Below are 17,130 nucleotides of genomic sequence, written 5' to 3'. Positions count from 1 at the left end.
AGACTAGGTTTTGCAATCTAGGTGATTGAGAGTAAAAGAGGATTTTAGTACAATAAATGGGGATGAAGGAATAATCTAAAACTAAATCTAAAAATCTAAACTCTAAAAATCTGTGATGTGAATGTGTAGTGATTGGAGGCTAGTTGTTCATTTTGAGCAAGGCAATGATTTACATCATTTATAAAAATGAGAATAAAAAATGAAGCACAGAGTTATCCTTGGGGGAGAAAAAATAACTGGCACTGTGTTCTGCTTGAGGTGCAAAACCAACTAGAGGATAATTTTAAAATCGTAAACTACAGTGTGTGAGGGATGGAGGATGACTTCTGTAAGTTCAAATTGGCAGAACCAAGATTAGATTTCACATCTGGTTTATAATAGTATTTTTCTTACCATACCAGGAATTTCTCAAATTTTCAGAAAACATTCATCAGTAACACAAGTGCCAATCAAATTAGAATGGTAACATGCATAATCATGAATTTTATATATGTTCATCTATATCAATTTCTAGGTTAGGATAGGTAGAGAAAAATTAGAAGTTAAATACAACCTTTTAGAAATGTGTTTTTCTTCAATGTACCTTATGAATTCTGGTCTGATGTTGAGGTCTTTAATGCATTTTGATCTGACTTTTCTGCATGGTGTTGGATAGAGGTCTGAGCCCTTTTTTGTATGTAACTGTCCATTTTTGCCAGCACTACTTGTTAAAGAGGCTTTCCTTGCTCCACTTCATATTCCTTGCCCTCTTATCAAAGATTAAATGATCATATATTTGAGGGAGTGTGCAAAGATATTTAACCCTATTCCATAGGTCTGCAGATCTGTTTTTATTCCAATATCATGCTGTTTTAATCATTAATGCTTTGCAGTACAGGTTGAAGTTGGGGAAGCTGATGCCTATCTTTTTCCCCCAAGAATTTCCTTAGCTATTTGTGGGGGCCTATTGTTCTGTATGAATTTCAGTAGTGTTTGATCAATTTCTTTGAAAAATGTCATGGATATTCTTATAGATACCCTTATAGGAATCTCGCTGAATTTTATATAATGTTTTGGGGAGTACTGCCATTATGACAATGTTAATTCTCCCAATCTGACTGAAATCTAATCATGAACAGCTTTGTAAGGGCCTATTTCACAAGCATTAAATAAAACAGCAAATAAATAAATAAATAAATAAATAAAGTGTGTTTTCAAGTCAGGGATGTAGCTTAGAGGCAGACTAGAATGCTTGCCTTGTCTGTACCTGATACCGAAGAAAAGGTAATGAATTAAAATGTACTTCCTAATGTGTAGAATTCAAGCCCTACTCAGTGTTATGTTCTCTGTGAATACCAAAATGATCCAAGGATTTTTTTTTCTGAGACTCTCTTGTATTTGCTTTTTAAGCACCTCTGTAATGCGGATTTGTGTTATGAGGAAATCCTTTCTGAAACTGTGTGTGGAGTATGAGCAAACCCAATAAAACTGGATTTCGTTGAGCGTCTGAGAGATAGGAAGCAAGATGCAATAAAACGCAGATGTTGGAATTAGTTTGATAGATTCTCAGGACAGTGAGGCTAAAACTTCGCTAAAATTAGCAAGTACATGAGTGGTATTTTTTTAAAAACTAGCTTGAGAAACCTCTTCAAACATGCTAATCAGAAACTGTGTCTCAGTTTTCAAGCATACGAAGATAAATTAAACACAAATTTTATTTTGTATATGTTGAAATTGATTTTGTTGGGAGAGATATTGATGGTAGGGTTGCTTTAGGAAGTTGCAGCTGAACTGTTTGGTGTGTCAAAATGATACGGAGAGGGACTACTTAACCTGGCATATAAAAATAGATCTTTTTCTATTTCTCCCCACTCATATTTCTCAAAATAAAACATTTTACATCACAAAAAAGAAAGAAAATCCATCTAGGAAGCTATTGGGAATTACCAGGATCTCGTTTCAGGAAAGTTAATGTGTCCATGGACAGAGTATAGGATAATGGGTGAAGTAAGCTCCAGTCCGATGATCCTCTCGTTTGGAATTCCTATCCAATGTCTCTTTTCCCACTGCGCTTCCTAAGTTACCTGACTCAAAATTTGTTACTGGCTTCTGTGTTTTTCAGGGGAAATGCTGAAATACCAAGCACAGGCCCTGAAATAGCTTATCCTCTCCCCATCATGAAAAGTTGTCATGTTTTCCAGATAACAGCTTCAGTGAGTCCAGCAAATGTTTTATATAAGGGAAATGAAGTGTCAAATGGAAGGAGTAAAACAGAACATTCTTTATAGAAGATGTCTTCTATAAACCCGAGCCACTCTCCTCCAGAATTAGAGATGAGAGCAAAAAAACCCTATTCTTTTACAATGTAGTTCATCTTTACTGCAGGAAAGAGTCCGGACATAGAAGGCATTCTGGAAAATGGTTTGCATCTGCAGTCTCACATGGTGTGGCAGCTGTGGCCTCTTGTCCAGAATTCCTACAAAATCATTCCAAAAAAGGAAGAGCTGCAACATTGTGGAAATGAAATACAGAGTCTGGACTTTTATAACTAGTGGTAATGGCTACATGATATCAAGTATGCCCATTCATTTTAGAATGAAATATGCATAAGCCAAGTAGAATGACCTTACTGAGCCTTAATCAGTTATTTTCAGAACACAGTGCCTGTTCAGAATAACCAACATTGCCAAGGAACTGATAGAAATAGTAGTCTGCTCTTGTGCTCTGGAACTACTACAACAGAAACCCTAAATTAGACCCATGAATTGTGGTTTGGAAGTCCTCTAAATAACTCTGTTGATCCTTTCAGTATGATTCTTAAGAACCCAGTGATAGCAGTAGAATTGGTTCTTAAATGAATCCCAATATTATTCAAAAATAATAAAAATATGAACGTGTAGTTCATGAGTTTTGAGATTACCCGAACATTTTAAACTTTTAAATGTGTTGGTCTTTGGGCCCACACCTGGTGATTTGTGCTTACTTCTGGCTCTGTGCTCAAGAATCTCTCTTGAGGGACTTGGAGGACCATACGGGATATCAGAGATCAAGCCCAGGTCAGTTTCATGAAAGGCAAATACCCTACCCACTGTGCTATTTCTCTGTCCCCTGTGCTATTTCTCTGTCCCCTAACTTAAACATCAATTTTTTAAATTTGTTTTTTAATTAAATCACCATGAGATACAGCTACAAAGCTTTTGTGGTTGGCTTTCAGTCATACAATGTTCCAATCTCCCCACTGGTGTACACTTCCCACCACCAATATCCCTTGTATTCCTCCTGCCACCCTCCTCTTTTCTCTCTCTCTCTCTCTCTCTCTCTCTCTCTCTCTCTCTCTCACTCTATCTCCCTTTTTTGCATTATGGTTTGCAATGAGGCCATCATGTTTGATTCTTTATCCACTTTCAGCACACATCTCCCATCCAGGCCATCCCTTCCAACCATCATTGTCATAATGATTCCTTCTCTTGCCCAACTGTCCTCTCCCTCAGTCTTTGAAGAAGACTTCCAACTGTGGACTATTCATATTGACCTTGTTAAACATCATTTATTTCTCATTATTAACCTCCTTGAGGTTGAATTTCTGTTTTAAAGTAAATAAAATACATATACCTTTCAATACTATGCTTAAATTCATAAATACATAGTACCTAATTTGTGTATTTTCTATTTGTTTATGTAATTTTAATAAAATATAACAATTTAGTACAACTAGTTTGGTATACCCATATAAATTTATCAGGCAAATACCACACCAAGAACATCCTTTGCAAAAGGATTTTTTATACCTGAGTAATTATTTCTCTCTGAAAACCAAATTTAACCAGATATCCTAAATTTTTTCTCACTAAATCTGGCATCCATATGAATAATTTCCTATGGATAACAAATGGAGAGGTTTTGAGCTAGGCGACTGAGCCTGGGATGATATCACAGAAGACAAGAAATAAATTGAATTAAGTATTAAGTAAATAGAAGTAATATAAGTGATATTAAAAACATACAAAGTGCTGAACATATACACGTTATATTAGCTAGGTCATTTCATTAGCACATGGAAGAAATATACCAAAGAGAGGAATTAATTAGGGCACTTGGAGTATCTCTCAAAATCAAGGATGAATCAGAAAACCAAGCCATATACTGGGAAGAGCAAGAAACACAGAAAAGTGCCATGGTGAAGCCAACAGATTTTTCTCCCTGCCCATATATCTCCTATTTTATAGCTCTTTCAAATAATTTTTTCCATTTAACAATTTGGGAGAAAATTGTATTTAATATTAAGTGCCAAGTTTCTGTTTCTTCTAGTCAGACAAAGCCTCTGAGTCTAAAGTTACCTCCCTTCAACAGTTTCAAAAGGAATCTTCCACGGATAATAACCAACTCCTGATAAGCTGCATGAACTTGTCATTCCTCTGACAACCATGAGATGGTTGTCAGAGAAAAAAAAGACCCAGTAAATATTACTACAGTAGCACTGTCTTATGTTTCAAAAATAATTTAATTTCCTTTTCTGAAAAATTGCTGAATTTTTAGAATTTTTAAATTTTAAAATTGCATAGGAATCTCATGCTTTTAATCTCAACACTTAATGAGGGCAGTTGAAATAATTGGATTTTTAAGATGAGAAGTTTTATACAGGGGGAACTTTGGTGATGGACCTTAAAGATCCTGAGTGTACAGGCACTTTGTGAGAGGCAACAGGAAGAGATAGACACACATAATTCAGTTGACTTAGAAAAGTTCAGAATGATCTGAAGACATTCAGTCCAGTCTCTACTTCCTACATGTATGTGTGTGTTGTTATTGTTTTCCTTTTCTCTGTTTCCTATCAAGATGAGCCTATCTTTATTTGAATAATATGTTGAGGAGTTAATATTTCATGTTATTATTTTAAATCTACATTTAGTAGCTCTAGGGTTTAAGAAAGATAAGAAAGACCCTTTACCAAGGAAAATGGGCTAGGAGGACTGGTCAATGGTTGGAATCTACCACAAGTGTTTGTGTGGGGTGGAGGGTAGGTACGATCGAGAAGGGACCATCATGACTATAGTAGTTGGAAATGATCATGTTGGACAAGAGCTGAGTACTGGACGTAGGTAAAGGGATATACATGATGACTTTCGATATCTGTACTGCAGTCCACAATGCCCAAAAGGACAGAGAGAGAGAGAGAGAGAGAGAGAGAGACATAGAGGCAGGTGAGGATGGGGGTTGATGGGAGGGAAACTGGGTACACTGGTGTAGAGAAATGTACCCTGGTGGAGGGATGGGTGTTGGAACACTGCATGAGTGAAACCTAATCATAAACAGCTTTGAATCTCATAGTGATCCAGTAGAAAAATTGTTGTCATGAGGAAATAAAAGACCTTTTCACTACTGTAAGCTATAGTCTTATCATATGGTCTTATGGTCTTTATGGTCTTATCATTCACATATTATCCATGTAGTTATTTCTTAAGATTCTGATTTTTAAGCAATTGTTCTCTTTTAGTACATGTAGCATTTTCTCCTTGCTAGTGATTTTCCTTCCATAATGCATTATCACTGGAGCTGGAGCGATAGCACAGCGGGTAGGGCGTTTGCCTTACAAGCGGCCAACATGGCCGACCCGAGTTCGATTCCTCCGCCCCTCTCGGAGAGCCCGGCAAGCTACCGAGAGTATTCGATATGCCAGACACAGTAACAACAAAGTCTCCAATGGAGACGTTACTGGGCCCACTCGAGCAAATCGACGATCAACGGGAGGGCCTTTACCTTTTTACCTTTAATGCATTATCACATTTCATCCAGCACATTAAATATTGATGTGATTTCTCCATTATACTGTTGGTTTGACCAAAGGGAATAGTACTCAGTGAAGCTCTGGTACTCACTGGGGCTTACTGAGTTGCCATGTTTACACATGCAGGGAGTGATGCCCTCTGAGGGCCGCAGTCCTTTAACTGCTTGGATACACACTAACTTGGAAGATACCCCTTAGCAGAGGCACAACGTTGTGGTTGTGATGTGCCTGGGGATACTCATTCTAACTGGAGATGGCACCTGCTGGCTGTGCTGCTCAAACATCATTTTAGTTGCTCTTTTTGCCGGGGCTTTCACCCATTTTTGTGGTGCTGACACACATTTGTTTAATGTGTGGCTGGAACTCTTTTAAGATACCAGTGAACAGAGACAGAAGTGCCCAGCTCAAATTGCAGAGCTGCCGTGATGGAGAACACTGGGTCTTGAACTCATTACTATATGTTTATTTATGGCAGATTTAATTCCCTAAATACTTCCATGGAGCCAAAAAACTGCTTTTGAATGCATCTATTTTTCAAAAGTTGTAATCTACATATCTACAAAGAAAAAAGAAATCAGACCTCAAGTATTGTCTTCCAGTATTTGTTAGTAGGAATTTTAAGTTTTCAATAAAAGCATTGGTGATTTTTTTAAAGAAACTTATAGCCAGAAATGTTTAAAATAACAGATATGTTACAAAATAATGTCTTGTGATCTATGAATAGAATAGCTATTCAGTTTTTAAAAATTATAGCTCCTTGGAAGTAGAATAACGTGTTAAGTGATTCAATATCATGTTTCAGTAAACTGAATAGTTTTGTGTTCAATTTAGATGTGAATCTGTAGACATACTAATGAAAAAAGGTTTTCTTATATTTAAAGTTTTTTTTAACAAGGTAGTATACCAGAATGTTAAAAAGGAAATGAAATCAGGAGATTATAATTAATCTTTTAACCTTGTGAACAATTCTGGTTGATAAAATAATATTGCAGGCTTATTGATGGAACACCTAACTCTGAAAAGATGAAAAACATCAACTTAATTATCTGGGCAGAGTAGTTAGGAAATATGTACATAAGTGGCTTTCTAAATCAATAAAATGAGATAAAGGTTGCACTTTCTGGTGGGGTAAATTAATACTTGAGCCTGAAGCTAGCATTAGTTGTTTCTAGATGAATGAAAATAGTAGATTTTCTCACAAAGCTTATCTATTTATAGAGAAAGAAAATTCGCTCTAGATAGCGATGGCATTCTAGCCACACCACTGTTTGAGGTAGGTGAGAGAGCTTCAGGCCTCACTCAGTGAGCTCAGGGAATATTCTTGGTTCTGAGTTCAGGAAACTTTGAAGATGCTGGGGGACCGTATGTGATGATGAGAAACTAACTGGATTCAGCAGCAAGCAAGACAATATGCCTTACCTCCAGGACTCTCTCCAGCCCCGCAGCCAAATTCCGTTTTAAGTGATTGGGAGGAAGGGAAGTTAAGTGTTCTAGTTTGGCTTGATTGTTGTTCCCATTTATTTTGAGAATTTGAGTATAAACTCCATCCCACAATTCTCATTCCTTTTTAAAAGTGTTTTAAACAGTAAACTCTGGATGGTGAAATTTAAAATAATTGAGGCTGGAGCAATAGGACTGCGGGTATGGTGTTTTTGCCTTGCACACGGCTGACCCGGGTTTGATTCCCAGCATTTCATATGGACCCCAGAGCACCACCAGGAGTAATTCCTGAGTGCACGAGCCAGGAGTGACCCCTGTGCAATGCAGGGTGTGACCCAAAAATAAAAAATATAAAATAAAATAATTTTAAAACAAGAAAATGGAAAAAAGAAGAGAGGCAGAGTGAGGGAGGGGATGGGAGAGGGAGGGAGGGAGGAGAAGAAAGGAGAAGATTCCAGTAAAAACCTAGTTGGAATCCTATTCCTACCTGTAACAACACTCAGACTTCTTGAGCTCAATGATATCATCTGTCTATAATTAAGAATCAATATTTTCAGACAGTTTGATTTAAGTAGAGAGAAGAGTATGGGAAATATTGTCTGTCATGGAGGAAGTGGGAGGGTGGGAAAGAGGGGTATACTGGAGATATTAGTGGTAGGGAATGTGCACTGGTGGAGGGAGGGATGGGTGTTTGATCATTGTGTGTTTTCTGAAAATTCCTTAGCACAGAATTTTTCACTTACCTCTGAGTTGTTTAGCCTCAGTATATTATAATTTACACACGTAAAGGTAAAAGGTAAAGGCCCTCCCGTTGATCGTCGATTTGCTCGAGCGGGCCCAGTAACGTCTCCATTGGAGACTTTGTTGTTACTGTGTCTGGCATATCGAATACTCTCGGTAGCTTGCCGGGCTCTCCGAGAGGGGCGGAGGAATCGAACTCGGGTCGGCCATGTTGGCCGCGTGTAAGGCGAATGCCCTACCGCTGTGCTATCGCTCCACACACGTAGCTCAACATATTATCTATTTCATTATGTCTCTTCTAAAACTGGACCTGCTCAGAGTCTTTTGTATGAGAAACTTTAGTACAAAAGTTCTAACAAGTGAAGTGGCTGACCATGGTCACCTACCTCATCCACTGCCTCAACTCAATCCAATCCTCTTGAGCAGGAACACAATGTTCCTTTTCCTGCATTAAAACTGTATTCTACCCACATCTTCGGGAAAAACCATCCAATTAAGGCTATGATTTTCTCAACCTAAGCATTGACAAGGATTCAACATAGGCAAAAGAAGGGGACAGTGAATAGAGTTTGAATAGATGTGTCATCCAGAAAATTTTTTTAGTGACAGCTACATCACTATATGAAATCACTGTTTTAAGACATGATTAGTATTCCAAGCATAGCATTGTGGTAAACATTATGTTTTTGCATTTTTATGAGATGACACAATGACCTACTCTCAAAGGACCAGCTGCTGCAGGGGAGCTGGCCCTGTGATGCTTACATTTTAAAAGCTATTTTAATTAGTAGCTGTCCATAATTTTTTTTGTCAATCAGAGATGAAATGTATGCTTAAACGTATTAATGTGCATTAATAATATCTGCACCTCATAGTCCCCTGAGCTGGACAGCTGGCTGTACCCCCTGTGTACTAAAAAACATGGCCTCAAGACAAAAAAAGAAACTTTTTAAACAAAAACGTAAAAATAAAGTCATAGAATCTATCAGGATGAACTATAGTACTGAAACTTAGTGAGCAAAAGGGATTTTGCTTACTAAGTTCAGGGATTTGAGACTAAGTCAAGTTTTCATCAAGGTAAGAACTTCTGCAACTTAGCTTTTTAAGCAATTGTGAAGATTTTGTTATCAAAAATAATAGAAGATTCTTCATTTGCAGTACCATGTCATACTTTTAAATTGCTGTGTTCAACTTACCTCAAAGTTTTGTCACACTGGATGTATGTGATCCCAAGTAGAAGCTCAATATTGAAATGGGAAGACTCTGGGTCATACAAATTTGTTCCAAAATCAGTCACTGTTTGTAGAATGGATCTGGGGAACGGGAATGGAATGTGGATCCTCAACCAAACTTGTCCTTTGTGGAGCTCTATATCCACAGAACGGAGAACAAACTGAAAGTTAATGAGCGAATTTAAAATCCAGGGAGACTAGGATATGAAAAGAACCTGTGTGAGACATGATGTTGATGTCAACCATTGTGACAGTAACGGACAGGAAGAAATCTGGCTAAGCTGAAGATATGCATTTCCAATTGAGCTGAATATGCAACAGTACTAAGGGAGAGAAGCAATGTAAGAATGACCTCTGGGCCTGGAGCCATAGTCAAGCGGTAGGGTGTTTGACTTGCCCCACAGCCGACCAGGTTCAATCCCCGGAATCCCATATGGTCCCCTAAGCACTCCCAAGAGTAATTCCTGAGTGCAGAGCCAGGAGTAACCCCTGAGCATCGCTGGGTGTGATCCCAAAAGAAAAAAAATAGAAAGAAAAAGAATGGCCTCTGAATTTCTTTTTCTCTGAGCCACATATAAGCTGACATGGGGAACACTAAAATAGATGTGCAGAGTGAGAAAAACAAATCTTTGTTGACTCAGTATTGACATTAGTAGCACTGTACTGCACCGTAGCACTGTCCTCCCGTTGTTCGTCGATTTGCTCAAGCGGGCCCAGTAACGTCTCCATCGTGAGACTTGTTGTTACTGTGTCTGGCATATCGAATACGTCACGGGGAGCTTGCCAGGCTCTGCCATGCGGGCAGGATACTCTCGGTAGCTTGCCGGGTTCTCCAAGAGGGGCGGAGGAATCAAACCGGGGTAGGCCCAGTGCAAAGCAAATGCCCTGCCCACTGTGCCATCGCTCCAGCCCCATATTGCTCCATATGCTAATTAGGCAGGAAAAAAAAGAAAAGCCATCGTTATATTAATAGGAAATTTTGTGTTTTAGGAAAAAAGAGAGATCAGTGACGGAGCAAGAGAGGGATGACTGGGTCCTTTTAGGGACTATAATCAAGCTCTAACTAAATGCAAATTATTTGCTATTCATGACCACATAATATGTAAAGTAACCGAAAAATTCAAATTATTTCTTCCCATGACAAAAATTAGTTTAATATAAAATGTATCATAATTCTTAGTGTTCAAGGGAACTAGAGCAAAATTGTCTAAGATTTTCTCTTATGAAAAAATAAAACCAGAAAGCTAAATTTCTAGAAAACTAGCAAGCTTATTTTAGATAACTAAGCCTCAGATTCTTTATCTTTCAACATTTTTATATTTCTGTGTTTCTAAAATGATTTTATTGTACTTAATAAGCAGTATTATAATAATTCAAGAAAAATTACAAAGGAGAAGCATTCAAATGCATTCTTTCTTCAAACAATTCCAATGAACCATCCAAATATATAGTATAGTGGATTCATGTAGAAGGCCTCAGATGGCACCTTCATCATCCCCTGAGCACTGCCAGGGGTCACTTCTGACCTCAAAGCCAGGAATATCCTCTTAACACTTGGAACTTAGCAAACTCCACTTCACCTCCCCCCCAAAATGAAAAATAATGATGCAAATGACAAAAACCTTAGCATATATATCCTTGTTATTATGCATATGTGATTGCAGATACACTCAGAGTGAACAGGAGTTCAGAATGGGACATAACCAAAGTTGTAGTGTTAAAAAAGGAACAGAAATCTGGTGAAGATGGAGCATTTGGCACTGTAGTCTCAAAACACTGATCCATAAAGAGCTGGAATCACATTTGAATTTACGAGAGAAGGTGGATACATTTAAAAAATATATTTCAAAAAAGAGGAAGAAAGAAAAATAAAAGAAAGGGAAGAAGGAAGGAGGGAAGGAAGGAAGGAAGGAAGGAAGGAAGGAAGGAAGGAAGGAAGGAAGGAAGGAAGGAAGGAAGGAAGAAGGAAGGAAGAGGAAGGAAGGAAGGAAGGGAGGGAAAGTGAGAAAGAAGAGGAAAGAGAGGAGAGAAAGAATGAGAAAGTAAGAAAAGGCAAAGCTAGGTGGTCAACTTTTTTTAGTTAGTTTAGATTCCCTACACAAATTACTCTAGAAGTCAGTCAAATTTTCAGTAGCGTAATAATATGCAAACTGAGTGAGTTTGAAGGTGGCCATTGGTTGAGTTCCAATCCTTCCCTGAGTTGGACTCTGGTCGTGTTTATGAGTGGGCTAACTGGGCCAGAACATGAACCTAAAGTGTTTTTTTCCCCAGGCTCCATTCTGTTTATTGCAGCCCCCTCCCCTCAGGTAAATTAATATATCTCAAAATGTAATTTGTTTTGTTGCTAATTGCTTATTCTCCACATCTTAAATACAGGTCATATTCCTCACCGTGTTAACTTGCGCAATAGCCCTGGCCATGACCTACCTCCAGCTTTCTTTCCTTCTTTCAGGGTCAATGACTGTATCCTACGGGTGAATGAAGTGGACGTGTCGGAGGTTTCCCACAGTAAAGCTGTGGAAGCCCTCAAGGAGGCGGGCTCTATCGTTCGACTGTACGTGCGCAGACGGAGACCCATTTTGGAGACAGTAGTGGAAATCAAACTGTTCAAAGGACCTAAAGGTAATAGTAATAGAAATGATATTAACAAGAATGCCAGTCACTAGGCATTTGCCTAAATTCTGTTCAAAGGGCCTAAAGGTAATAGTAATAGAATTAATATTAACAAGAATGCCAGTCACTAGGCATTTGGCTAAATTCATGCTTTTTTCAAACTGCCACCCAATATGTAATTCCAACTATAATATTAACCAAGAGATTTTGAGACGGTTTCTACAAAACCAATGCTTTAAATACTGACTCAATATAGAAAAGATAGAGTTATGCAAGAATGTTCTTATAAACAAGAGTAACACATATTTTTCCCTAAAGTTTTAATTTCACTGGGTTATAATGACATGGTTGGCATAATAATATGAAGTTTTTTATGTTTGCAGATACAAATGGTAGCATTGTAGAACATCCTCCCGTTGTTCACCAGTTTGCTCAAGTGGGCACCAGTAACATCTGCATTGTGAGGCTTGTTACTGTTTTTAGCTTATGGAATACCTCACAAAGAGCTTGCCAGGCTTTGCCATGAGGGTACTCTCAGTAGCTTGCTGGGCTTTCCAAGAGGGGCCGAGGAATCGAACCCAAGTCAGTCTCATGTAAGGCAAACACCTTACCAGCTGTGCTATTGCTTCAGCCCAAATAAAGAAATCAAATAATATAAAATAAAATAAAAATAATATAAAAAGAAAAATAATATAAAATAAAAATAAAATAATCAATAGAAATGTGAACAATAATAATTAAAATAGTTTATTATAGTTTTATATAATATGTTTTGATTTTGCTATGGTCATGTGTTCTACCCAACTATATCAAATAGTATTTAATACTTGCAGGAGTCAAAATAAAATGATTTTAAAAATGCTCTCACATCTCAAGGTAATTGCAGTAACATTGGAGAAAACATGTAAATTTTAGTGGGAGGGATCATCATATTCATTTTAAAAATAATCTTTTCAGCATTGTTCTTCAAAATATTGGCATTTGATATTAGCTTGATGGAATTTGAGATATTCTAGAACAATCTAATAATTAGTTTAACAGTGATTTAACTATTGTAGAAGATTATAATGTGATGCTACTATAGGTTTAGTTAATAATTTCTCCTTCCATGAAAACCTATTTGATCTATTAGCAAATGCAATGGAAATAAAATAAGCATTTCCCTTTCTCTGGAAGACAGTGGGTAGTGTTTAAGATCTCAGACTTGAGTCAGACTGAATTTGAAAGTCTACTTCAGCCACTTATTATCAGAATGACTTTTGTTGAGCCAATTCCTCATGATTCAATGGCAATCATACTGATAGCATCAGTTACTTGGGATTTGTTAGAATTAAACATATATCTAATACCTGGTACATAATGAGCAGAACAGTTTGCTGATTAAGAATGCAAACTCCAAAAACAAAGTGCTTATGCTGGTATCCTTGTTCTGGACTCAGGAGCTAAAATTAGGTAACTTGCTTAACCTCCCTGAACATTAATTTTCCCACCTACATAATACAGATAATAATAATACCTACATTTAGAAATGTGAGAATTAGTGAGTTCATTTATAGGAATTTGAAATAGTGGTGGGCACAAATTGATTGCCAGACAATATTAACTATATACACATTATTTGTAGTATTTCTGGTACATAGAGTTTCAACCTTCATTGCAATAGTTTGGAAATATAATGAAAATACTCAGAGACCCCTCTTGGGCTAAACTCAAAAATATAAAAATTGTAGATTTAAATATAGAAGAAAAATAAACCATTCCTTTACCACATTACCTAGTGATAATGAGGAAAATACTTTCTGTGCATTTATTTAAATCTTATTTTCTTTTTATATTTTTTTAAAATTTGGGAGATTGGCTATACCCAGCAGTGCTCAGGTATTACTCCTGACTCTGTGCTCAGTGATAACTTCTGGTGATGTTTGGGGGACCCTGTGCAGTGCTGGGGATTAAATCAGGGTTAGCTGCATATAGAGCAAGAGTCTTACCATTTTATCAGATCCTAAAATCGTATTCTGAAGGTGCTTTAAAGTTAAATAACATTACTTCTATTATGTAGGTATATGGGCTGGAGTGATAGCACAGCGGGTAGGGCGTTTGCCTTGCACGCAGCCAACGTGGCCAACCCGAGTTCAATTCCTCCGCCCCTCTCGGAGAGTCCGGCAAGCTACCGAGAGTATCTCGCCCGCACGGCAGAGCCTGGCAAGCTACCCGTGATGTATTGGATATGCCAAGCACAGTAACAAGTGTTACTGGGCCTGCTTGAACAAATTGATGAACAATGGGAGGACAGTGACAGTGATGTAGGTATATATAATAGCTATTTTCATAATTCAGTAAGCAACAATCATTCATTATAATCGTAAGACAAATCTTTATTTCAAGCACACAACATTACATTGCCGTTTGTTCATATTTCTCCGATAGCTGAGTCACCAAAATGCTAGTCTGCAAAGAAACTAAGGACTGCAGGTAGCCAAAATTCCTCCTTTTGAACAGAAACACATTTTTAAGCGTCTTTGTCACCGGTACTATCCCTGCTCTGGTTGGTTTAATTCATTCTGAACTATGTTCTCCTTTGAGCTTAGAGTGGGGCAACACCAGCCTGGGATATGGGGAGGGCCTTGTGAAGGAAGAAGGTGTTAATTGGCTAGGAACACTCAGGGGATATCCTGATGAATGTAGAATATACAACGTTTGGGCTATGGCGTGATATTTGGGTTTGATTGACTACAATAAGGAGAACTAGGAAACTGTTAGAATTGATTTAATAGCCCTGAATAATAGCCCTGAATATCCCAAACCTCTGTACAAGGCCGTGGATAAAGTAGCCCTCTTGGGATTATACTCTTGTATATTTTCTCCTATACCGTGTCAAGCTCACTGATTAGTATTTGATTCTCTCTATAAAATATGAAGCCTGTGGATACAGGAAAAGAATCTATTGTAGTCATCATTTAAATTCCAAATCTTGAAGCAAGCAAGAAAGCTAACGAGGTTAAGAACAAGTTTTGCACAAAAGAGGTCCCGATTTGATCTTCATAGTTCTTGATCCCCCAAGCAGCTCTGGATAGGACTGCAGACCACAGAACCAAGTATAATCTCCGACACTATCAGCTGTGGTCCAATAATAAGAAATAAAAGATCAGTAGGCTCCTAAATTCTTGCCCTGAACCTTGAATGCTGAATTCTAGTAAGTTGAAAATTGAAGTGGATTCTATGCTAATTCTATTGATGCTTTGTAGTCTTATCTTTGCTTGTCATCTTTGTATATATAATAAATAATAAAAATAGTATTGTGTATGTTATATTTTATTATTTATTATTAGTATATAATATATTATTATTAAATAATACACGATAAAATTATTTGTTTTTTAATGGTTACCATTTTCTAAGAAATTTCTACTAATGTATAGCTCATCCCATGGAAGTGTGAATGCACCCTAAGAGGTGAAATGAAATCTACTGAGAAAGTTATTATGATGGAAGAATCCAAAATTTCTAATGAGAAAGAGAAAGTCAATGTACTTCAGTACAGGTCACAATTAAATTGACTCTGTGAAATTTTGCGCTATGATTATCTAGCTTTTATTAGATACATAGGCACTCTTTATAACATCAGTATTCTAGTAAACCAAGTTACTAGTCTGAGTTATAGTAAAGACCTATCTGAGATGTGTTCATTTATTTGACTCTTCAATAATTCATTAAACAGCATTTTAAAAAAAAAATTTACTTTGCACAGAGCCAAGCAGTGAGGCTACATGAAGAATATGGAGATAATTAAATCAGATCATAATCTGATGGATCAAACACCAGAAAATTGCTATTAATAAATGAAAAATGTTGTAAGGGACTGGAGTTTCCTGGGACATGGTCAACCCCAGTTCAAAATCTGGCATCACATATGGTCATCCAAGTCTCACCAGAAGTTATCCCTGAGCACAAAGCCATGAGTAATATCTGAGAATCACTGAGTGGCCCAAAACCACCACTAATAATAATAATAATAATAATAATAATAATAATAACGTATCAATGGAGACTTCTCTTAAAAAGTGCTACTTTAAATCTTGAAATGTAAATAAACAGATACTTTTTACAGATGAAGAGGAGTGCATTCTAATGGAAGTAAATGCTTGTGAGTGGGAAGACCCTCAGTTTGGATAATAGCTCTGTTAGGAATAAAAGAGGTCAGCTGAGACCAGGTCATGTGTGACTTAGTTGCCCATATTAAAATATCTATGTTTTACATTTCAGACACATGAATGTTATTACAAAACCTTTAGCATTAGCATGGGCTCACGTGATTCAACATGTCATTTTTTGACTATGTAGTCCCCATGAAAATTCATTAAAGGCGCAAGAATGGAAACAGAGAATAGGGTGCATTAGGGATGATTCTCAGAATTTTGATTTAGCAATTGAATATATATATATATATGGGTTTAACCTATGATATGATATAAATAAATGAATGAATGAATAAATAAATAGTAAATGAAGGAAGTAAAGACCTTGCCAGGGACCAGTTCTAAGTAAAGTATCCTGAAGCTGGGAACAACCCACAAGGATTTTTAAAAAGACATAATAAGAGAGAAAACAGCATGAGGTTCGGGGGCAAACACCCTCCTGAACTGAGGACTGTATGTACTGTCCCCTGAACTGAAAGTCCAGGCACTGTCCTTCATGGACAGTATTTATTGCTTAGAACCAGTTATCACAAAAAAGGAAAAGAACAACATTCTTTGATAAAATGCGTATTTTTTTTTAAATTTTGAGTTTTAAGACCAGTTTCATGGTGTTAGCTAATCCTACAGGTGCTTGTGAGTGTGTATGGTGCCAAGGATTAAATCCAGGGCCTCATACATTGACTTTTACATATCCGAGGACCTTGCTTACAGAAACTGCTGTCTTTGTAGAGAGCTTTCCTATCAGACATCCTTGGCGGAAGAAGGCAGAGGACAGATCATGAGCCCTGCCAGGTCGCACTCCATCTGCAGAGTCCAGCATTCTGGACTGAAAGGGTCCAGGCACTGCCCTTCCTCCCAGTCTGATTCCCAGCAAGACCCTCTGTGAGAAGACTTGTAAAAGAGGTTAGGACATGTTGGGAAGTATGCAAATGCTTCCGAGAAAGAAATCTCAAGAAGGCAGGACTCAAGAATGCCTTTGTGATAATCTTGTTAAATTTATAATATGGATTTCCCTTTAACATTTGCATTCTGAGAAATATTTGAATAACTGACTTTTATAAAAATATTTAATGTGAAAATAATGAATTTATATCTTTTAATAGCTAGAATTATTAATTGGAATTTATATAAAATTTTATATTTT

At 37.2% G+C, this 17,130-nt stretch overlaps 1 protein-coding gene across 22 annotated transcripts in view; it reads left to right on the top strand.

The window, feature by feature from the left end:
• DLG2 (discs large MAGUK scaffold protein 2) overlaps positions 1–17,130 on the top strand; it is a 1,600,462-nt gene that overhangs the window by 917,569 nt on the left and 665,763 nt on the right. For 21 of the 22 annotated variants that reach the window (XM_056115953.1, XM_056115951.1, XM_056115947.1 and 18 more), the window contains one exon: positions 11,630–11,799. In XM_056115953.1, coding sequence (XP_055971928.1) covers positions 11,630–11,799 — 170 coding nt within the window. Of the gene's footprint in view, positions 1–11,629; positions 11,800–11,864; positions 11,878–17,130 lie in introns of those variants that run through there. The other variant, XM_056115967.1, reaches the window with a different exon arrangement.

This window comes from Sorex fumeus, unplaced genomic scaffold (assembly GCF_029834395.1).
Source record: "Sorex fumeus unplaced genomic scaffold, SorFum_2.1 ptg000030l, whole genome shotgun sequence".
NCBI lineage: Eukaryota > Metazoa > Chordata > Mammalia > Eulipotyphla > Soricidae > Sorex > Sorex fumeus.
Note: the sequence above shows the minus strand (reverse complement) of the source record. Positions and strands in the feature narration are given on the sequence as shown.